The following is a 25,485-nucleotide window of genomic DNA, read 5'->3' as shown; positions in this document are numbered from 1 at the left end:
GCTGAGAGGAGTCTTTAATGGGTTATTTCATCTCGTGAAAACATCTGTTGAGCCACTACAAAAGTATTAGGACACCTGCAGGGTGCGGTCTTGAAGTTGCTTAGATTTATGTCTTTGTTGTTTCTAGGCTAGATGAGTAGAATAGAATAGAATAGAATACAATAGAATAGAACAGAATAGACTGATCATCCTGTTTGAAAATCCATACTCAATATACAAGTTTCCATGGGTGGGCAACTTACTCAAAGCTCCGCCCCTTTTCCGTCATCGTCGGTCAAGCCGGACGGAATTGTATTTGTCAGTACGTTAGTCCGGTGGTGTATTTTTGCCCAACCTTCTGCCACCACTAGAGGGCGGAATTCGATGATTTTGTGTTCTGGTTCGTCATTCGTCAGGCGCTGGTCTACTTCTGGCTGACTCATACTAATTGTTGGTTGTGTTTTTGTACTTAAACTTAAAGTTAACTCAGTGGTTCAAGGAAAATGTCTCAAGAAGCCATACCCAAAAAGCAATTGAGCGGTAGATTTTATTTATTTTTTTATTGTCGCCAAAGCTATTCTGCTTTCATTTTCATTAAAAAAAAATATTTAAAAAAAAATTTAAAAATGATGCTGGCATCGTTTGGCAGCGTTTCTGTTGGCGTCCTTTCATGTCAATGGCAATTTTTCCAAGTAAAATGAAAATTTCGGACATCAATCACTACATGACATTTGAATTTGAAGTGTCCATTTTATGTTTATTCTGACCATTTCCTGTTCTTCTTCAATGGATTTACTTTATCGCAGTATTTTGAAAATCCTCAAGCTTGCTTTCACACGTCGGCCTGAAATTTCTTGGGTTTTCCTATCGATAATATACGCTCGATAGAGAGTCATAAGAAGCCTTTTCTGCAAAGATCAACATTACGTTTGCCGTTTTGGTTTGAGGCGTCCATTTTAGCTCCCTTTTCAGTCGAAGGTCTTTTGTCGCGCACGTGTTCAGCCCGCTTGTTGAATCCTTGTTGACTGGGAATAGCGCACTCTCCCCCCGTAATGGCTTATTTCATCTTGTGAAAACATCTGTTGTGCCGCAGATAGAATTGTGCCGCTGGTGGAGTTCAACAGGCTGATGCATGGACAAAAGTATTGGGACGCTTACAGCAAGCAGTGACTTGCAATCATTTTTTTTCGAATATCATCGATGTCGCGTAACCAAGTGAAAAACTTTGAAGATGGTCATCTTCAGGGAATATTTGCATGGCTAAATATTTTAAAAATTCAACCTATTAAAGACGTTATTACTTGCATCATTAAATTAGGGCAGTGCTTCTCAGATTGGGGGGTGGGCGGGGGGTCACGAGGTGATGCCGGGGGGAGGGGGGGGGTGACTTTGTCAGGCTTTGTTTTTGTCATGTGAAATGTAACTGCAATAAAATTAGAATTTTCATCATTATTTTTTGTTTCAGGCACTTTGATGCACTTGGTATATTTTTTCTGTTTTAGACTAAGCCGTAACTCGTATCAACGCTGTAAAAAAACAGTTGTTGAAAGTTGATTTATACTGTTTTTTTCTTTTGTTAATATTAAAAAGGATCCAAGTTTTCGGATACTTATACAATTTTAGATTTTCAGCACGTCGTGGGTATATATTTTTTCCGATAGCTGTCACAATCAAAACACGTATACTAGACAGAATATTATTTGGTAAGCAAAATTTTATTTTGCAGTTCAAAATTAAACCATACCAAAGCATTTTTGTGCATGAATGATTTGTTAAACTGAGGTTTCTTGTGTACTTCAAAATAAAAGTGTACCAAGGCTTTTTTTTTTTTTTTGCATGTATTTTTTGGTAAGATAAGGTTGATTCTTAGCTTCAAAATAAAAGTGTACCAAGGCATTTTTCTGTGTATATTATTTGGTAAACTTCGGGTTATTTTGAACAAATAAATAAATACAAGGATAAAAATAAAAATACAAAAATATACAAGGCATTTTTGTGTGTGTGGTTTTTGGTAAGATTAGGTTTATTTTGAACTTCAAAATAAAGTGTACCAAGCCATTTTTGTGCATATACTATTTGGTAAGCTCGGGTTTATTTTGAACTTCAGAATAAAAGTGCACCAAGGCATTTTTATGCATATATTATTTGGTAAGTTAAGTTTTATTTTGAAGTTCTCCTTCACTCTGCATTTGTGACATATTTTACTGTCAGAGCATTTGCTGCTGCCGATAATTAAGTATAGCGATTTTGTATAGATGACGCGACAGTGTGTATGTTCCACCTCTATAAAGCCTCTACTGCTGAGAGGGAAAAAAAAAAGGCAATAAAAGTGAGTAAGCGAGTGAGTTGTCAGATTTACGAAGGTGCCCTGAATGGGTCACGTCTATAAATGAGTGAAATGGAGAAGCATAAACAAGGAATACAAGACAAGCAGCCACTGTCTTTATGTGTGTGTTGGTGTGTGTATGAGCAGCATAAACAACACAACGTGTGTAAATCATCAATTGGGACTCGTCAAAGTGTGTTTATTCATGTCGTGACCCACATATGCTCCCGAGAAAGGCCTCATCAAAAGCCTCATTGTCCTCCCTCCTCTTCCTCCCTCCTCCGTCCAGCTCGCCTTCCCGGCTCGCTCGCTCTCTCTCGGGGACTTTTTATTCGCCGATCGAGCAGTTCGGAGACAGCCGCCCCGCCTCCTTTTTTCCCGTATCCTCGCCGTGAATTGAAAGCCGCGGACGGCAGGCCGCGGTCGAGCTGACGGCGGCCGTCACTCAGCTTGCGGACGCGCTTTCTTCGTTAACGGAGTTCAAGGCATCTTCAAGGCTGCTTTTTCATACACCGGGAATATCCAGCCATTTTTCTTGATTATTATATTTACTTTATTTTTAGAATCTTGCGAATGTAACATTATAGTCCTTAGTGTGCTGTAATTGAAGCTTGGCGACATTTTTGAGCAAAAAACAGTATATGGCTCGGGGGCCAAATACACACACACACACACATATATATATATATATATATATATATATATATATATATATATATATATATATATATATATATATATATATATATATATATATATGTATATATATATGTATATATATATATATATATATATATATATGTATATATATATATATATATATGTATATGTATATATATATATATATATATATGTATATGTATATATATATATATATATGTATATATATATATATATATATATATGTATATATATATATATATGTATATATATATATATATATACATATATATATATATATATATATATATATATATATATATATATATATGTATATATATATATATATGTATATATATATATATATATATATATGTATATATATATATGTATATGTATATATATATGTATATATATATATGTATATGTATATATATGTATATATATGTATATGTATATATATGTATATATATGTATATATATATATATATATATATATATATATATATATATATATATATGTATATATATATATATATATATATATATATATATATATGTATATATATATATATATATATATATATATATATATATATATGTATATATATATATATATATATGTAAATATATATGTAAGTAAATATATATGTATGTATGACAAAGGAGGCGGGCCAGATGCAATTTGATCATTGGCTGCATTTGGCCCCCGTGCCCTATCCTGTTTTTTGCCCAAAAATGTCACCCTGCTTCAATTTGCATGACTTTTTTGCCCTTTCGACATTGCTCTGACCTTGACCTTTGACCAAGACCTTCACAATTTACTATGCACCAACTTCTGAAGCCAAAAAAAAAAAAAGCGGGTGCCCCATGCTATGCTGCCTTATTTATAAATGCGAGAGAGCAAAACGCTCTGCAATAATCTCTATTGTTTTTAAGTTTGGTATTAAAACCAGTTAATCATGGATGACCTAAATATTGTTTCTCTTCTTGGAGAGTTTTAGCAAAACTCCTCATCCTGGCCTTGAGCTCACCGGTCACAATGTGCTCGCTGATATGCGGCGAACTCGCATTTCCATTTTAATACATCACTCCGCTGCCTAGCTTTTAACTATTGTTCCCGCATCCTTTTTCGCAGGAACTTATATGCGATGCGGTGACTCACCTGGGCTTAGACCGGATCCACGCAGGCGGTACAGGGCAGACACTGATTTGTCGGTGGTGTCACTCTCGCGGGGGCCTCGGCGGGTGTGTTCATAAAAAAGAAAGGCGGCCTGCCAATGTAGGATTGTCTCAGGTTTCATTTTTTTTCTTTAATGGAAGTCAGCTGTGGTTTAAAAAAAAAAAAAAAAATCCCCCTTACTCCCGGACAGCCGGTAGCCGTCGTCGACGCGACGTCCCACTGGGAGGCGCTCCAGAGAAAACACAGTGAGCAGGGGGGGGAAATAAGGAATTCCGAGGCAGAGGGAGGGCCAACATAAACGTAACGATCTTGAGAATCGAGATGGGTCAGTCCAAGGACATCCGAATATGTAAGCAGAGAAAATATTTAGACATCCACAAAAGGAACATCTGCATATCCCTAAAAGATTGAACTTATCCGTTATACAACACAATAAAATTCTTAGCAGACTACATTCCATAATCGAGCAAACAATAAGGTAGGCAATTTAAACAAAACAAAAACAATAATAGAGCAATAAGGGCAGTAATAAAGAACCACCAATAATTGAATAGAGTAGAGTAGTTGCCATTCCTACTGGTCACTTTCGACAAAACGAGTTCACTCAAAGTGTCGAAACGGCCAGCAAAAATTGAGTTTTGAAGTCATTTATTTTCATAAATCAACTGGGAAGGTATTTGTCTAAAATGTTAATGTTTCTGGAGAATAATAACTGCTATGCAGAGTTTAAGTTAAAAAAAAAACTAAAAAAAGAAAATATGTATTAATAATTGGTCATAAACTAAACAATAGAGTATATACCTATATATGTATTTGTGCTTTTTTTAAATCCAGAGCAATAGATTGATTGAGTACAGTTCAGTTATATTTAACTTTCAAGCTAAATACAATTGTCTTTAATGAATTACAACAGTTTGTTTTCCAAAAATATTGTTGTTAAATTCTAGAGTGATAAAAATCTAAGGTTGGTGCCACCAGAAAATTTTTCAAATTTAAATTTCTATGAGATCTACATGAAAAATAATAAATATAAATGAATATACCATCCAATTTAAAATAAATATAGCAATGTATGCTCATAAATCCTTTCCAGCATTTAAAATATCTCGCAAGATTAAAATGTATTTAAAATTAAATCAAAGTAGTAAAAATATTTCATAATTATTTTATCATATATATATATATATATATATATATATATATATATATATATATATATATATATATATATATATATATATATATATATATATATATGTGTGTTTTTTTATGTTTTCAACCCTCCTGCAATTAGAGACAACTCCGGATTTCCGGGATTTCTGATTCTATAAAATACTTATTATTACCATTATACATGACATTTTTATTGCGAGAACGCAAAATATGTACATGAATTTACTTTTGAGGAAGCCCGTAAGAACCTTGGTGTGCAGATTTCATAATATGGTGTTATTACCAGCAAAAAGGATAATGACTAGTCAGCGACTCCATGCATACAAGATCTTTAAATAAAAAATCTGGTTTATTGCAAGATATGCAGCCAGAGTGCTAAATTACATACAATTGTAAGTCGTTGAATGTTTGGGAACAGAGCAGTGATTTTTATTTTGCTTTCAGCAGGAGAGTTCGAATGCGTTGATTTAGACAAGCGGGTGGACAACTTTTTCAAGCCACTTGAGGCCATTTCAACTACTATTTATTTTTCTCCCTAACTTTCTCATCCAGTAAAAAGAAAGACGACACACTGCATAGCTTTCAAAACACATCAAACGCACCCGTCGGGTTAAGGTAACATTTGGTGTGGTCCAAGTGAAAGTCAAAGCACCATCAAAGAACAGTTGATTGTTTTTTTCTTTTCTTTTCTTCTGAAATCGCTGCATTTTCCCCAAGCGGTCTTTGTCGTGTTTTAGCACCCCCTGCCGGCCGCTTGACGAATCACCACGGCTGCAAAGACCAGATGGCGCACCGGCTCTGACGTTTATCACCTTGATTTCTCAAAGGTTCCGCTGCCTCTTCTGGATCTCGGACTTCGTTTCTGGTCGGCTTTGTTGACTCAACGGCTGCCAGCTACCCCGAGACGCTGCCTCAAAAACAACGTCTATTATTCAGCTCAAGTAAGTTCCCCCTCTGCGCCGCAAACACACAGATGAAGGCAGACTGGATGACGCATCATCATGATTATGTTGCAAATTCATGCAACCTTATGATGTCTAGACACACTAAGTCCACTTATGAGAAAATATTACTGCCCCCAGAATTCCCCAATACCTTTAACTCAACCTAACTTGAGTATACCCTTAAGTATCTCTATCAAACATACGGCACGCGGGCCGAATATGGCCCGCAAATAGGCTTAACACGGCCCACGAGATTTTTTTTAAATCACTATAACTCCTGACTCAGTTGCGCTAGCAACTTAACTCTTTTAGTGTCAAGTGTTAACGGAAAAAAAACCTCTAGAGTGCCACTATATTTAGAATTTCCACTCTGAAAAAACATTTTGTGCTATATCTAATTAAATATGGGTGGTATCATTTGAAAAATTGATTTCCATTCCTTAGTTTGAATTCAGTGCTTCTCAATTATATTTTGCCAAGCCCCCCCCCAGGAAAGACAAAATATTTTGCCCCCCTCCCCACTCGACGCGCTGACTATAAGATTATTAACTATAACATTTGTATATAAGTATACCAAAAATATTAGATTATTACCTATAATATTTGTATATAAGTATACCTAAACCTGTATCTTTTTTTAACATCATCAATAGAAAAAAGCGATATAAATCAACTTCCAATAACTGTCAATTAGTTTTTACAGTGTTTATACGGGTTATAGATTAGTCTAAAACTGAAAAGAAAAACCAAATGCATTAAAGTGCCTGAAACTAAAAAATAATCAAAAATAAAAAACATTTAATTGCAATTACACATACAAACACGTTGTACATTATAAAACAATATACACACAAAAACATTGCCTTTCCCTGAGGTCATCCACCCCCCCCCCCCCCCCCCCCCTCTGAAATCACCTTTTACCCCCCCCAGGGGAGCCCACCCCATTATTTGAGAAGCACTGCTTTGAATTGCATGTCGGTAATATCTGTGTTGTAAGTGTGGGAACACTGCCATCCAGTGGTCACAGTTATCACTACAGTGCTTGGCTTATATTAGGTAAGCATTAGTCAAGGGTGTCAGCTACCCTCCATAAAAAAACGTACTTGTATTATTATTGTTAGTGTAGTAATGACAATGTGTAGTTTTTAGCATTATTGATCTTTTAACATTTTATTCAGTTCAAGTGAAAAAAAAAATTTTGTCCTTATGTCTTTTTATTTATCTGTATGCGCCCTCACAGGCAAAAATTTGGACACCCCTGTGTTACGTAATCAAAATTTGGAGATTAAAATACACATAGAGCTCAAACTAGATGTGTCACAGAACCTTTTAAAATGGCTGGAAAATTAAATCATTCAATTATGACCCTTTGAACATCAATCAAAAAGTAATAGGCCTTAAGGATTATATTTGCTGATTATTTAAACTCCATAATACCTCATATAAAATATCTATTTTGTTCAGGCTTTACTCCGTTTTAAATGTTTATATTATTTTTTCATCCAATGCTTTGCGTTGGGTATGGGCTGCAAAAATATTTCACACGGTTTACATCATTGAAAAAAAAAGGTTGATTTGCATTTATGGTATGATGCAAGCTTTATATTGTCATCTACTGTCCAATTTGCATGGATTGCAGTTTTCAGTTGTAATTCACTCTCCATTGCTAGTCTGTTCACTTGAATCCACTTCCTTTGCCATCACACACACACATTCATATCACACATCTAAATTGCCGAAATGATACAGCTTAACACTAATTGCAGGGCACATTACGCGCTCGTGGTTTTTTTTGCAGTCACATTTGGCACGAGCCGAGCCTCTCTGTCCTCTTTGAACCCGAGAGCCAAACGACTTGGATGTTCTTCTCCTGTGCCAGATGCCTTCTTTGCTGCTTTCTCCCTTAATTAAAACTCACAGTAAAACATCCTCCTGTTTGTTACAAAACACTGCCCGGCTACTCAACATGCAAAATGGAATCTTTTCGAGGCGTTTTGTGTGACTTTTTTCAAACAAATTTACAGTTGCACGGCCTTTTAATGAAGTTACGGTAACCGTATTTTCCGCACTAAAAGGCGCACCGGATTATAAGGCGCCCCCTCAATCAATGACATATTTCAAAACTTTTTTCAATATATAAGGCGCACTGGATTATAAGCCCCCCCCCCCCCCCCCCCCCCCCCAATCAATGACATATTTCAAAACTTTTTTCAATATATAAGGCGCACTGGATTATAAGGCGCACCCTCAATTAATGACATATTTTATAACTTTTTCAATCAAAATATAGTAATACTCAACGTAATAACAATAATAACTCAAATAATTCTAAACTCTCGATAGCATCATAACTCAAAGTCAATATGAGCAACCTTGTTCAACTGTAAACACACAAAAAAAAGGGTCAAGCTTACTTTATCGGTTCATTCCCCATCTACCAATCCCAATCTCAATATTGATCCATATATAAGGCGCACCTGACTATAAGGCGCACCATCGGCTTTTAAAAAATAATTTTTAATGAAGTTACGGTAACCGTATTTTCCGCACTAAAAGGCGCACCGGATTATAAGGCGCCCCCTCAATCAATGACATATTTCAAAACTTTTTTCAATATATAAGGCGCAATATAAGGCTTTTAGGTGCGCCTTATAGTGCTGAATATACGGTAATATTTTCTATCAAAATATATTAGTGCTGCAGGGTTTTCTTTAGTAAATAATATGTTGTTTTTTAAAGGTATAGTATTGGTGGCAATAATATATATATATATATATATATATATATATATATATATATATATATATATATATATATATATGAGTATATCAAATTTGCACACAATATTAATTGATATTTACTGATCATATAATAAACATTTTTCAAAAAATTTGAACGAAAACCACAAAAGATAACCAAATAAAAGACATTTTCAGTTTATATCCATTTCAATGAGATTTTATATGTTCAAAAGGAAGTAGGAAGAAGTATAAAACGTCCTATTCTATTTACCCAGATATTAATATGTTAATTCATCTAGACTTATACATCTCGAGCACACATCTTTTCAGTTCTATTTTATAATTGTTCCATAAACAACTTCAACAGATACGCACGTTTGAATTACCGGTTGATTACCAGTAAAATAAATAAATAAAAATTTAAAAAAAAACCTGCAGCTTCACACTTGACAATAAACCGCAGGGCTCAAATCACGAGAAAAAAGTTACGGCTTGAAATCGGAAATTTACGGTAAGTATCCTCTGTGCAGGGATTTTACCTTCTTTTTACCAATACGTTTGTTCATATAAAGTTCATGGAGTCCATAGGGATCAGTACAGTAAAGGTTTGACAAGAAGATGTTTCGCACCCAATGGAGAAAAGGTCAGTAAAAGTTGATTAGGTTTTTGCACCTTTGGACACAATCGCCCTCTTAGCGGGTGTCGAGTGAACCCCGGGCGAGGAGGGTGGCGCAGAGGTCAAAAAAATGACAGAGCAGCAGGGTGGAGAGGAACTCGCCTCAAGCGGGAAGACGAGGAATGCGTTGGAGTGGGAAAAACAAGAAATCCGAAGAGGTGATCATGAAGAAAGATTGCAGGAGGAAAAAAACAAAAAAAAAACAGCGGGAAGCTGTCCGAGAAATATGCTGCATTTTGATGATGATGCGAGAAGAAGATGACGAGGGGGAAGTCCAAAGAAAGAGTGATGGGAAAAGAGGCCGGGAATCTTCTTTTCAAGTCCTCGCATGTTGTCAGCTGTGTTAGCGCAGCGGGAGCTCGGAGAATCTGTGGAGGAGGACGCCCCGAAATATGCCAGGCTTTCATATCTCACTCTGCATGCGTTTTTTGCACTGTTCAGGCGGAGGGGGCAAAAACTACTCCCACTCTGTACTTAAGCGGAAGTGCAGATAATTAAAAAAAAAAAAAAAAAGGAGAAAGTGAGCAACAAACAGCAAAAAAAAAAAAAAAAACTTGTATTAAATATTTCACCACATTTACCCTTGTGCAATATTATGACCATTTCCTGGTAGTGTGGTGAGGAGTTGGTCATGCTGTGTTGAACTTTGACATGTTGTCACCATTTGGGTGAAATTTCAGCTCCCGAGCGCCTTCTTTCAATAGGCTTTCCCTTTGATGTGAAATGCTTTTGTTGTTTTTTGCTTTGCTTTTTTTTTTTTGTTTGTTGTGTGGTATTTTGACCCTTTTGGGTCATTTTTTCGCACGTCATTCTGGCAGTCTTTTAGCCAAATTTTAGCACTTTCGTGGTCGTGTGATAACTAATTGGTCATGCTGTGTTGAATTTTGAGATGTTGTCACCACGCGGATGAAATTTCAGCTCCCTAGCATCTTCTTTTAATATGTTTTCACCGTATTCTGTGTTGAACTTTGACATGTTGTCACCATTTGGGTGAAATTTCAGCTCCCGAGCGTCTCTTTCAATAGGCTTTCCCTTTGATGTGAAAAGCTATTGTTGTAAAAATCAAAGAATTGGAAACACAATACCCTTGTGTGGTATTTTGACCATTTTGGGTCATTTTCTTCCACATCATTCTGGCAGTCTTTGAGCCAAGTTTTAGCACTTTCTTGATCGTGTGATAACTAATTTCAGCTCCCTAGCTTCTTCTTTCATTATGCTTTCCCTTTGATGTGAAATGCCTTTGATGGAAAGATTAAAGGAACTGACAAATTACCCATATACGATATTTTGACCATTTTTGGGACATTTTCTGGCAGTCTTTTAGCCAAATTTTAGCACTTTCTTGGTCGTGTGATAACTAATTAGTCATGCTGTGTTGAACTTTGAGATGTTGTCACCATGCGGATGAAATTTCAGCTCCCTAGCATCTTCTTTCAATATGTTTTCCCTTTGATGTGAAATGCCTTTGTTGTAAAAGTCAAAGAATTGGACACAATACCCTTAATTGGTCATGCTGTGTTGACCTTTGAGATGTTGTCACCATCTGAGTGAAATTTCAGCTCCCTAGTGTCTTCTTTCATTATGTTTTCCCTTTCATGTGAAATGCCTTTGATGGAAAGATTAAAGGAACTGACAAATTACCCATATGCGGTTTTTTGACCATTTTTGGGACATTTTCTTCCACATCATTCTCACAGTCTTTTAGCCAAATCTTAGCACACTCTTGGTAGTGTATTAACCACTTAGTTGTGCCATGTTAAACGTCTGGGTGAAATATCAGCTGCTTTGGATCGTTTTTCAATGCTTTCCCTTTGATGTGACGTGCTTTTGATGGAAAGAATAAATGATCGCACAAAATACCCTTATGCGATATTTTGACCATTTTTGGGTCATTTTCTTCCACAATTTTCTCGCAGTATATTAGCCAAGAGACAATACACTCCAGGTAATGTGATATCTAATTGGTTGTGCCATGTTGAACTTCGACATACTGTCAACATTTGGGTGAAATTTCAGCTCCCTTGTGTCTTCTTTCAATATGCTTTCTTTATGATGTGAAATGACTTCCTTATAAAGATCAAAGGATTAGCCAAAGTTAAAATGAATTAAAAAAAAAAAAAAAACTCTATTAGGGATGGGACAAGATCTCGTTCAACAAAATTCTGCGATATTAGAACGCCACGCTGTTTCTCGCCCGTTAATGTTCTGCATGACAGTAAAACGTCGCCAAACGCGGTGAGAACTTTCACATAAAACTTACCACACCAAAATACTTTAACGACACAAACGTCTTAGTCCTTTTGTATGTACGATCATGAATGAAAATCTGCGATAAAGCGACACCACAGTTACCAAAGCGCAATGTAGCGAGGGAACTTTCTTAGCACGTTAGCATTAAGCTAGCTGATTTCGAGGCAAGGTCATGTGGCTGTCACTGGGAGCAGCGTGTTTTTTTTTTTTTTGTTCGTTTTTGTAGAATCTACCAAACCGTTCCTTATCGTAACGTGAACTACCAACAAATATCCTTTTTTTATGTAAATCAAATCAAAATCTGTCAAGCGTGTACGTCAGGTCGCTTGTATGTCAAGGCATTGCTACCTGCTTAATTCTCACTGCTGCGAGACCTGGATGGAAAACACGTGCGTCGACGGTGTGTGTGCGCGTGTGTGTGTGTTGGTGTGTAAACGCACTGAAGGTTGTAACAAAGCAATTTGGAGCTAGATTAAGTTTCAGCCATAAAACAGATGATTCCGTCACAGCGGTGGCTAAATTGAAAGACTCTATTCGCCGCTGCTTTATTAAAACATTAAAGTGCGCAACCTGCCGTACGCCGAGCAAATGACGTTCCGTTAGGAACGCATTAACCTTGATGCATGATGCCATGTGTGTGTTTGCGTACGTGCTTCTATACCGTCAGACAGCAACGGCAATTAGCGTTTCTCTCCATGTCATCGGTCTTCTTGTTCTGTCCGTCTTTTACTTTTTTTTAAAGACATTTGCGGCGCGCCATTTTTTTTCATTCGTCCCTGAGTGCCACGCGTCGGCGAAACCGAAATTCCGCCTTTCAGAAACGGCTTAAAGCGGGCGATGTGGATGTATCGACTCGTGTTGTTTAGTTGTATCATTCTCAAAATGTGGTACAAGCACTCCCTCTAGTGGTACGTTAAAGAATTGCTGCCAAAGTACCAATTTGGAATACTAAGTTTATTCAGCTATTTTCGGCTGTTTAAAGCTAATATTGTGTCTGGAATAAATTTGGTAACATAATTTAGGGAACAAAACAACGTTTTGAAAATGACATTACGAATGCTGAGTCTTAACGAATGAAAAATCACAGCTCACCTGTTGCCAGAATTTGGTCACGTGACGTTCTCCAGCTTAGCTATGATTGGTTGTGATCCGTTACATGTGATGTCATTTTCAGTTGACGGAAAGTGGCAAAATGTGTTTAACGCATTCATTGCCAGGGACGTATTTTCACGTTTTTTTAAGCGTCTCAACATTCAATCACAGATACTTAAGTATCAATTTAATACTTGAGTAATTGGAAATTAATGTCCTTAATTTACTTAATTATCGATATAATACTACAATTTAATGAACTTACTCTTAAAAAAATGTGAAAATAAACCCTGGCAATAAATGAGTTAAAGTTGTTTATTGTATTTTGAAAAATAATTTCGATATTAAATTAATTACCGTAAATTACAGGCTTTAAGCCACTATTTTTTTCCCATGCTTTGAACCCTGTGGCTTCGTCCAGTGCGTCTTATTTGCAGGGTTTGTTACGAGCCACAAGGGGGCAATCTTTCAGTCAACAAAGGGAAACAGAGGACCGCAACGAATAATTAATTTTGAGTTTGAACTGCTATTTTAATCACCATCAGGAGGTAGTCGCCACTCATTAACACATAATCAGGCATGTTCTGTTGTGCTTGTGCGGTATTCTAATAATCTGAGTGTGTCCGTTTTAGTATGTTTAGTTTGTGTTGAAGGAAAGATTTTGCTGTAACCAGAAAAAACAATTGTTTGAAATAAAAACAAAAATGGAATAAACTTCCATTTACATTGGTGCGATCTATAATCCGAAAAATACGGTATGGACGAAATATTACATTTCACATTTCAACAATTCACGTCATGTCATGATATAGTTTATGCAGTATTTTCCTTTTAATCCATCACCTGTGAAATAACGTTGGCATCAATGCGTGAACTCCACATGGACGTTTCTTGCACTAGCCTCCAAGTCGTATATTGTGGAGTAGCCAGACATAATAAGGCGGTAATGTTTTTAATGGTTTGGATTTTCCAGTGAACTCCCTTCACCCCCTGAGCCTTACACGCACACACGCGGCGCTAATATTGCTGCGTCGTGGCAGTCATGTGTTTCTTATTGAGCGCGTGTAATGAAGTTAGCCGGGTTTTTTTTTTTTGTTTTTTTTTTATGAGCGTGCTTGGCAATAAGACGGAGTGATTGGGAACATGAGGACCCAATCTGGCGGCGGTGTCGCATTTCGACCTTGTTTTGCTTCCCTGAGTTGTGCAAACACAACCGGGAGGCTCGTCTGCGTGCTGGAGGAAATGCTTTCCCTTTCTAGGTTTCTTCGTTTTGAATTTCTTTTATCGAATGATCCAGAATGGTATTTTATTTCCAAGCTGGGCTAGGGATGTGTTTGATTAAACGGTTGTTTGACGTTCTTTCAAATTTATTGTCTTATATGTTAAATCCTCATGAGTTGTAGATATTGTACGTCGATGGATAGGTCAATAATTGGATTGATTGATGGATGGATGGATAAAATGGGAATGTGGATAAATGGATGGATGGATAAAATTAAAATATGGATGGTGCATGGATGGATAACTAGATGGATAAAATGGGGATATGGATGGATGGATGAATGGATGGATAAATGGATGGATAAAATGGGGATATGGATATATGGATGATGGATGGATGAAATGGGAATATGGATGGATGGATAATAGATGGATAAAATGGGGAGATGGATGGATGGATAAAAAGGGGATATGAATGGATGAAATGGGAATATGGATAGATGGATGTATAGATGAATGGATGGATGGATGGATGGATAAAATGGGGATGTGAATGGATGAAATTGGAATATGGATGGCTGGCTGGCTGGCTGGCTGGCTGGATGGATGGATGGATGGATGGATAAAATGGGAATATGGATAAATGGAGGGATGATTAAATTAAAATATGGATGGGTGGATGGATGGATAACTAGATGGATAAAATGGGGATATGGATGGATGGATGATGGATGGATGAATAAATAGATGGATAAAATGGGGATATGGATGGATTAAATGGGAATATGGATGGAGGGATGATATATGGATGAATAACATGGAGATATGGATGGATGGATATGGAAATATGGATGGATGGATAAAATAGGAATATGGATGATGGATGGCAAGACTGGATGAATGGCTGAATGTGGAGATTGCTGTAAAGGATGAATAAATGGAAGACAAGGTTAATTATTGATTAATGTCAGATTGATGTGTAGTTTAATGGAATGTTGCTTGATTGACAGATTGAGTAGATTAAGGGATGATTCAATAAGTGGATTTATGGATAACTGGGAAAATGATGATGATTGATTAATAAATTCATATCTGGAAGGAGGATTCTTTTTTATTTTTAAAGATACTACTAGATGGATGGTCGATTGATGGGCCTAACGACGGATGCTTGAATGGATGTGTTTCTTGCTTGGATGGTCCAATAGATAAAAGTCCATAAACATTGTTCCCAGTCAAGTATACATAATGAGTCAAAAGGAAGGAAATTCTGTCCATTTTTTGGAACACACGCACACTGCATCTTCCCAGGTGGCTTCTGGGATATTCCCGAGCCAGATGGGAATTTGTAGCGCCTCCAGCTTGTTGCAGGGTCTTCCCGCTGTTTCTGAGCTGGACACGGAAAATGTCCGCGAGGAACACCGGGTTGGCATCGTGGACGGGCATTTCCTTCCAAATGTCCTCATTTTCTGCAAAGACGGCAGGAAAGTAGCCTGTAAGAGGCTTCGCTATTACGGACTGTTTCGCTCAAAATTGACAGCAGAAAGAAATACCCTAAATCACTCTTAACTGGCACTTCAGGGGTAGGCGGAATTTGTACAGGATTTTTGCTGGTGTCAGCAAAAATAATTTCACTCATTTTAATGCCGTGCAGTACAGTTTTCTATTTAAGAGCAAATCAATTGGAACATGAAGCAACATCTTGCTAAATCATCCAAAGCTATTGGATTGCATTGATTAGTGATCCAAATTATTATTTTTTGTTTATTTTTAATTTACCCTTGTTGTTTGATAAGGAAATGGTCATACTATAACAGTGCCCACACAAAATGGCTTCCTAAACTGCAGGAAAGTAGCCTGTAAGAGGCTTCGCCATTACGGACTGTTTCGCTCAAAATTGACAGCAGAAAGAAATACCCTAAATCACTCTTAACTGGCTCTTCAGGGGTAGGCGGAATTTGTATAGGATTTTTGCTGGTGTCAGCAAAAATAATTTCACTCGTTTTAATGCCGTGCAGTACAGTTTTCTATTTAAGAGCAAATCAATTGGAACATGAAGCAACATCTTGCTAAATCATCCAAAGTTAATGGATTGCATTGATTAGTGATCCAAATTATTTTTTTTTGTTTATTTTTATTTTACCCTTTGTTCGATAAGGAAATGGTCATACTATAACAGTGCCCACACAAAATGGCTTCCTAATTAACCATGAATTAGACTTTCAATCAATCAAATCAATGAAAAATTTATTCAAAAAGCACTTTTGATACAAATGTTTGTAGCTCAAAGTGTTTTTATGATTCCTCTTACCCTTCACTCCGCCTCCCACTCTCCAAAGGTCACACACATGACCCCTACCATTTTTACTGATCCCAGTTGTACCCCCCCCCCCCCCCCCCCTTTCGCCCTTCAGGTCTTTTTATCGCTCTTATTTTGAAGGAAATAACAGGAGCTGCTTGATTGGCTGAGAATCAACTGTGTTCACCCCCACAACAGCGCAAACTCCCCTTTTTCACGACCGAATCCCAAAATCCATGTGCGCTTCAGCCGATATTTTTTCCTTGACTTTTTGTTGACAATTCAACCTTGGCAGAGGTCCGCGCTCCACCGAGGGCCATCCTAGATGTAAACTGTCATCGAACATGTTGCCTCCTCCGCTGCGCCGGCGTCCATTTTTTTCTTCCCTTTCGTTTCTTCGGTGTAAGTTGTGAGCGACTGTCGACTCGGATCAGGCAGGTCAGGCGGAAGGCGAGCGAGCGAGAGCGAAAAGAACTGCGGCTGAACTCTTCCTCTGTCTTGCGCCATTACGGAAACAGCGCGGCGACGATGACGGCTCGCAGCGGGGGGAACGCCGCTCTTGGGGAGCATTGTGTAAAAGCTAATCATTTCAAAAAAAAGGTGAAAAGGGAAAAAAAATTGTCGAGTCAGTACTTCTTCCCTGCTTAACTTTTGAAAGGAAAGGCCTTTTAAACGGGCACTTTGGAGCCGCTTTAAATGCATCGTTTTGAGTGCTCCTAATCATTCAATGCCAAAGACGTCATTTTACGTTTTTCGAGTCCAAACATTCAATCCGAGGTACTTTGTTTTTTTTCTACGTTTGGATTGAGGATTCCCTAAAAAATGGCTAGTACTAAATAAATTAACTTTTAAAGTACTCAATTACCAGCAGTAACTGAGTCCTAACGTAATCAATTACTAGTACTAGTGTAATCAATTACTAAAGTAATCAATCACTTTAATATCTGTGCACCTAAAGAAATTGAAATCTTTAGTAATGAAATAAAGATTTGATACTTCACAACCTAAAATAAACGATATCTTTGTGATTACCGTTTTTTTCGTACTATAAGGCGCACCGGATTATAAGGTGCACCCTCAATAATGACATATTTTCAAACTTTTTTCCATATATAAGGTGCGCCGGATTATAAGGCGCACCTTCAATTAATGACATATTTTAAAACTTTTTCCATATATAAGGCGCACCGGATTATAAGGTGCACCCTCAATTAATGACATATTTTAAAACTTTTTCCATATATAAGGCGCACCGGATTATAAGGCGCACCTTCAATTAATGGCATATTTTAAAACCTTTCCCATATATAAGGCGCACCGGATTATAAGGCGCACCCTCAATTAATGACATATTTGAAAACTTTTTCCATATATAAGGCACACCGGATTATAAGGCGCACCCTCAAAAAATGACATTTTAGAACTTTTTCAATCACAATATAGTAATACTCAAAGTAATAACAATAATAACCCAAACAATAACTCTAAACTCTCAATAGCATAATAACTCAATGTCAATATGTACCTAAAATAATTGTTGTAAAAAATGGAGTACTTAATTTAGTGTGGTTTTCAACCACGAGTCTCCCTCCGCTCGGCTCTTAAAAGGGATGCTAAATCAACTGTGGCCGACTTACAAGCTCCAAGGGAACTGGACAATTACAGTAACACAGACTCGGCCTTTGCCGTTGCTACGGGATGAGTTCTGACACACATACATTATGCACAATTTGACATTTTTGAAATATAAATATGGTACACAGTACATAATGATACATAATAATGTGCTGGTAGTGCAATTCTCACACATTGCGTGGTATGGTCAAAAACAGAAAAGTCTTACTGAATCTCCCTGGTAATGTATTAAGGTTAGAAAATAAACAGAATTTTTTTGACTGTTTTTTTCACTTATGGAATACCAAAAAAAAATGTACAACATCTTTTATATGGTTAGTAAAGCAGCGGTTTGAAGTAGTACCCAAAATCCTTTGTTGGTCTTTGTTTATGTATTGTATGTGTGTAATATATCTAATAGGTCTAAGAGTGTGTGTGAGTTTCAGCTAGCATGAGTTTCATGAGGGAGACGGGCACTCCTACAAGACACATGATTGGCTCCCGATGTGACAAGGAGTTGTATCTACTCCTGCCTTCATTGGTCGCGCTAGGAGCCAATCATGTGTCTTGTAGGAGTGCCCGTCTCCCTCATGAAACTTATACTAATCAGACTTCCGGGCTCCGCAAATATAACCGCGGCTCTCTGTGAGACTACAGCTAAAGGGATGGGAAGAGAAAGGATAACAGTACAGTTAATGTATGAGGTTAAATATGTAAATAAAAAATACTTTCCACGTTTAAAAAATTCAGGTACCCGCATACACAAGCATGAAAATTATGTCGGGCCGGGGGGGGGGGGGGGCTACTACACTGTTTTTTACTTATCTGTATTCACTGTATTTACGGTCCCCATTAACCAGCAAAAACAGATACTGAATGCAAAACAATATTTTTCCCCTTATTCCGATCAACTGAAAATGTTCTGATCGTACCCAATTTGCGATCACGTGATTGCTATCTGAACATTCCTCGTCAAAAGTATTGAGACACATCAGAGACGTGTCAACTGGAGGAAATCTACAATATCTAAAAAAAAGAAAAAAATTATCCAAATCTTGGCTTTGGAAGTATTTGATTTCGTTGTATTTCTTTATGTGGATAAAAATGCAAGTCAATCCAGTCGGCCACTCCCCTTAAAGCACAGCAATACAACAATAGTACATCCAGTCTCGTAACTTTTTATTAAACCATATTTACTCTTTCATATTCTTTTTTTTTTGTACTTACCGTAGTTATATTTTTATGTATTATATCAGCGGTTCTCAAATGTGAGTACGTGAAGGTTACGTGAAGGCACTTCAGATCAATGTTTTGTTTTTTAATCCCATGACAGGAGCGTTATGGTTTTGTTTTCAAACTGAGAGCAAATTAATTGGAACATGAACCAACGTCCTTCATGCATATTTCCATTACATTCGTTAATCGTGTTTATTGACAGGCGGCAACTGTGCTTTCTGACGTCGAAATATAAAACGCCTTCGCGGTCCGCGGGCAACATCAACACATGTGAAAGTCGAAAGGCGTGCGGGAGCAACTCACAAAAAAAAAAAAAAGGTGATTGCGGCTACAAGGCACATTTTGGCGGTGAAATATTCTCTGTGAGGGGGGAAAAAGCAGAAGAAAAAGCAGTGTGGAAAGCCAATGTAAAAAGGTGCGCCGGCTGCACGCAGGAGATACTCGGCAGCCCGGCGAGAAGTCAAAGTGGTTGAAATTGGTGTGGAAACACAATCAGCCACCAGATTGAGACCACCTCTGCTCGTTACCTCGGCTGAGCCCTCCTGTCCTTCCTCCTCCTCCCGCGTCCACGCCGCCGTCTGCAATCCGCCCCTCGGTCGGCGTCCTCCGTGAAAAGGTGTTCCACTTTTAGCCGCGCCGCCTCCTTTTGAAGTGCGGCCGCGGCCTCCTCTCGTGTCAGCTTGTCGCCGCCCGCCTTATCTTCCTCGTCCATCTTTGTCGTCTTCTCTCACCTCCCTTCTCTCATTTTTTTTTTTTTTTTTAGTGGGGGGGTGGGGTCTCCAAACAAGATGTCTCTTATCGGGTTAAAGCTGCAACTATGTTGTAATCCAACATGGCAATATTTGCATCCACTGTTGTAGTAATTGTGTCCACTGTAGTGGACATTTAATTGTGGTCTATATATTTTGACTCCTGTGTTACCCTACAAAGTCCTAGTGTGCTCAATGAAGGACATCCTGGACTTTTCAGCGATGTCTCATGTGTTGGTGTGCAAAGCTGTCTTACTGAGACAAAAATGGACACAACATTCAAAATTGTCATATGCATAGTAATACAATGGAATTCTTATTCTGTTCTTCCCCAGGCAGACTAAGTTCCACAATCGAGCAAATAATAAAGTAGGCAATAAAACAAAAACATAAAATGCAAATGAATAGGCTGTTGAGACATTTTTTAAATGATCCAACACAGAGTCCATTTTAAATAGTATCATAATATTATTACATTACACAACAAATTACTTAGTAGATTTGAAATCATATATAAATCATAACAGTTTGTTTGTTTATTGTTGTGGTTACTATAACACAGTGTTTCTCAAATAGTGATAGGTGAAGTGTAATTACAATAAAATAAGAATTTTCATCTTTTTTTTGTTTATTTTAGGCACTTTAATGCACCAGTTTTTTTCTGTTTTAGACTAAGCTGTAACCCATATAAACGCTGTAAAAATTAATGAACAGTTGTTGAAAATTGATTTATCTTCCTTTTTTGTTCATGTTAAAAAGCATACAGGTTTACGTAGACATATGATATTATATATGGGTATTATTATATATGATGAGGTACTAATCGTATTTATAGTCTTTGCATCGAGTGGGGGGGGGGCGATATTGCAAAATCTCAATATGATTATTGACTATCCATGAGAAGTTGAAATTTTGGAGCTCAGTTTAGCAAGGGTGAGGGGAATTTTCATGATTTGCTTTTGAGGGCCACATAAAATGACGCGGCGGGCCGGATTTGGCCCCCAGGCCTTGAGTTTGACACCTGCCATCTAAAGACATCTAAAAACAAGACACGCAATTAACTCATTCACTGCCAGCACAATAAAAATTGATTTTTGACTTTTACTTCACCTTGCAAAAGTATGAGGCCCCTTGGAGCTTTTGTCCTATTGCAATAAATTTGAGCATCAAGCATAAAGATAGAAAAATTAAAAAATACTATACTTACTTATGGTAAATTGTACACTATCCACCTCTGAAAAAATGAAATAAAAAAGCAAGCAAGACAGTGTCGCCAAAGCAAATAAGAAAATATAATGAAATAAATAAAACTTAAGACATAAATAATTATAAGAAGTAAAAAATAATTACGGTGTAATTTTAAAATGAGGTAAAAATTCAGTGTGCATATTGAACACAGCAATTACTCGACAATTATTTCTAAGAACTCAACAAAACACTAACGATGGAATAAATGATGAAACCAAATGACAAATAACGTGGAAAAAAAATAGTAGCAATGTTCAATACCACTTTCAGCTGATACCAAGTACCGATACCACACATGTTCCTCAAAAAAAAATCTTCCAAAATAGCATTTTCTTTCCAATTTATCAAAGTCATTATTCCCCTTTTTTATTTGTGATATTTCTCCTGAAATAACCAATATGCATCATAACAAAACTATGATTTGGATTGCAGCCATGTTTTTTTTTTGTCTCCCCTACATCCTTTTTTATTTCTTTGTCGCATGTCTCTCTCTCTCTCTCTCTCTCTCTCTCTCTCTCTCTCTCTCTCTCTCTCTCTCTCTCTCTCTCTCTCTCTCTCGTGCGGGATCTTTGCACAAAATCTCCAGCTGTTACGGATGATGGAACACTTCTCTTTTGTTCGCCCCATGTGCAGGTGATCTCCCCCGGGAGCACTGCACCAGCAGGTGGCGTTTGCAAAGGGCAGGGGGGGGGGGGGGGGGGGGGGCAGCGGTGCATGGCGTAGATGGGGGTGGGGGGGGGGTATATTAGAGGTGGTCTTGGCGAGGGCGAGACGACGACAGGAAAAGAAAAAGGAGGAGAAAGTTGGGTCCACTTCAAAGACAAGCATTGGAGGGATTAAGAAGAAAAGCGGCCCAGTTCCGGGGGGGTCCGGGTGGGCGGGTTTGAGCCACAAGAGAGATGGCGAGGGAGGTGGACTTCACGTGTGTTCAACACTCATCCTCATCCTTTTCTTCTGGACGTTTGGCTCGGCCCTCTAATCCAAGGATGGGCGAAAATACGCGCTTTTTCTTTGGCCCATTTGTTTGTTTTATCTTTTTTTTCTTTACTATTTCATTTTTAACCCATTTACTGTCCCTGCAAGATAAAATGCACTTTTGGCTTATGTGGTTGTCTGGCAGGGCATGAGATTATGCTGAGATATGATGTGAATGGCAGGGAAGGAGTTAAATCTGTCGTTATTTTAATTGGTCAATTTACTGATTTTGAATTAGATATGTTATTATAAAAATGACAAAATATGTAATTTAGGCATTAATGTATTAATAAAATGCTTTTTTACTTTTGTTTTCACAGACTCTCAAAAAAAAAAAAAAAAAAAAAATATATATATATATATATATATATATATATATATATATATATATATATATATATATATATATATATATATATATATACATATATATATATATACATAAATATATATTTATTTATTTATATATATATTTTTTTTGAGAGTCCATGAAAACAAAAGTAAAAAGCATTTTATTAATACACAAAAGTACATATTTTGTAATTTTTGTAATAACATATCTAATTCAAAATCCTATAGGCAACAATGGCAGTGAATGCGTTCATACATTAGGCAATTTAATTATTTTGAAAAAAAGTAATCATTACTAAAATTAAAATAAATTAAATAAATAAATAAATTAAATTATAAAATAAATTAAATACACAATCCATATTGTATGCATTATTTTTATTATTATTTATTTTATTTTTATTATTTATTATATTGTATTTTTTGTATCGATTTTTAATATCAAAGTTTAAGATTTAATTTTAATTTAAAGTTTATAGAACGTTTAAAAATATGTCGGTTCTGTTTACTTCCTGTGACATTAGAACGCAGGTAACTTTTGCAACCAAACAGTGTAAGCAAGTCATTGCAACAAAGACAGGCAAAAATTGATATTTATGTGTTTTTACTTTGAAAAAGTTGCACAACAGCTCTAAAAAATGCAGACTTTGCAAAGTAACGTACAAACACTCTATTAGTTGTACATCTTTGATGTAGCATTACAGCGCAAAATACCCAGCTCAAGTTTTTTTCACAGGAAACTAAACATATATAGGTGAGAAATTTTGGCAATTTTTTCCTTTAAAAACACTAAAAGATTTTTAAAAAATACTTGCAGGGAAGAGTCAGACTTGTTTAACATTTTACGGGAAATAAAGCATATTAAAGAATTTTAAATGCATTCCAGCAGTCTTTGAAACAGAATATTTTTATTTGACGGTTTGTATTAATTTCATAATTTAACTCAAGTATTTAAAATAGCTGTTTAAAAATGTGAAATATTTGTGATGAATTGATTCAAAACTTTGAATCGTTTGACGTCTACTTTTTTCCCCTAAACGTCTCAGCCAATCCACACGCTCCATTTCCAAAATCTAATGTAGCTGCAAGATCCATCCTTGCCGCTTGTGGCCATCTCATTTGCATATTGCTTGATGGCGCCGTTCCAAAACACTTATCTCCAACCGGCACCGACCTCGCGGGACAGCCCAATTAGAAGCCGCGACTGTGACACGCGATTAGGTGACACTCCAGATGGACATGTGATTTACACCAGTCCTTGTGGGGACACCATTTTGCAAAGTGGAAAACCAACACAACACATGTTGACTAGCGCCTCCTAATGACAACAAAATTAGCGAGTGAGTTTGTCACGACTGGGAGCTGAAAAATCAAAGCCAGAGGTTTCAATTTTTTTTGTTTGTTTTTATTCGACACCACTCGAGGAAGATTGATCCGTCAGCCACATAAGGCGAGTTTTGACGCACAGATGTGCATTTTTATTCTTTCCTACAATAATTAGCGTAACGGGATGAGCTAGAGAGGGGACATCAGTCGGTTGTTAGCAGCTAGTGAATGTTGCAATTAAACAGCAGCTTGTGCCGGCTGAGGTTGTTAGGGCATTATTTTCAATAAAAGAAGCGAGCAGAATGAACCGACGTCCGAGTTCATCCTTGTTCACACACTAAAACGGGCCGGTTATGATGTCTCCAGCTGATTCGATTAGGTGTGGAGAGGTATTGACCTTTGTGAACTGGTTAGAGAACACGGAAAAATATTCCATTTGACTCGTTTATTGATCTTTTGGCATATAACACTAAACCTGGTGATTATGGAGAACTTTGGGGATTTATTGCGAAATGATTTTGAGCAGTTTACTGGCACTGCATTCACTGACGCCTCACAATGTGGGAAATGTGAAACACAGTTAACTTAACCCATAACAAATATATAACTTACAGATGTGACCACAAGAAAATATTAAGATTTTACATAAGATGACCAAAGGCGGGTATTCCGTTAGCGATTTGATGTTAATTATATGCAAACTGTCACTCGAAATATGCTTCATAAAAGCAGTAATGACAGGAAGACAGCGTTTTAAAAATTGATAATTCAATTGACATTGTACTGCTCTTTCTGTTTTATACGCATTGGGCATCCAAGGGCAGCAATTATGACTATTGAAACATCAATGCGAGCTTCATTAGCCCAACTATTGTGTTTTACAAAGACGTTAGCGTTAAGCTAAATATCATTTTGTGCGAACTTGTAATTCTCTTTGTTTTCGCTTTATTTTGAGAGTAAATTTACATGGGAGTAGCAATATGCATCTTGTGAGTTTGAGACACAAAATTCTGCTTAAAGAACAATTTTGTCTTCAAGTGGCACGATGAAGACATCCATATTTTTTTATATTTCAATGCAATTTCTATAGAGATTGAAAAAAATGTCCTCATGCTAAGCTAACCTTTTTCTCCAAGGAAAAATTAGCATGTGAGTTGTTATGAAATGTTGTCGAATTAGTTGTTGAATTAGTGTCCCATGAAGACAAACAAAATATAAAGATGACGATAGTGATTATCACTTCTCCAAAATTGATGTCCCAAGAAACCTCTAGTCCAAACACGGAATTTGGAAGTACTACAGCATGTTGCAACCACGATTATTGATGACCTTCTTGTCTAAATCTCGAAGAATTGACGCATGGGTGAAAAATGATTGGCTGGATGAATGGATTGAAGATAATCGAGCGCATGGATGGGCGGGTGAATGGGAGATTACTGACATAA

The 25,485-nt window shown here is 37.0% G+C and overlaps 1 protein-coding gene across 1 annotated transcript in view; it reads left to right on the top strand.

The window, feature by feature from the left end:
* LOC148419921 (uncharacterized) overlaps nucleotides 1–25,485 on the top strand; it is a 246,039-nt gene that overhangs the window by 128,177 nt on the left and 92,377 nt on the right. The window contains exon 5 of the mRNA XM_088422281.1: nucleotides 6,149–6,262. Within this exon, the coding sequence (XP_088278407.1) occupies nucleotides 6,149–6,262 (114 nt within the window). The remainder of the gene's footprint in view (nucleotides 1–6,148; nucleotides 6,263–25,485) is intronic.

This window comes from Hippichthys cyanospilos, chromosome 8, assembly GCF_059441005.1.
Source record: "Hippichthys cyanospilos isolate Australia breed blue-spotted pipefish chromosome 8, RoL_Hcya_1.0, whole genome shotgun sequence".
NCBI classification, from domain to species: Eukaryota; Metazoa; Chordata; class Actinopteri; order Syngnathiformes; family Syngnathidae; genus Hippichthys; species Hippichthys cyanospilos.
The sequence above is the reverse complement of the archived record's forward strand: the minus strand, read 5'-3'. Positions and strand labels throughout refer to the sequence as shown.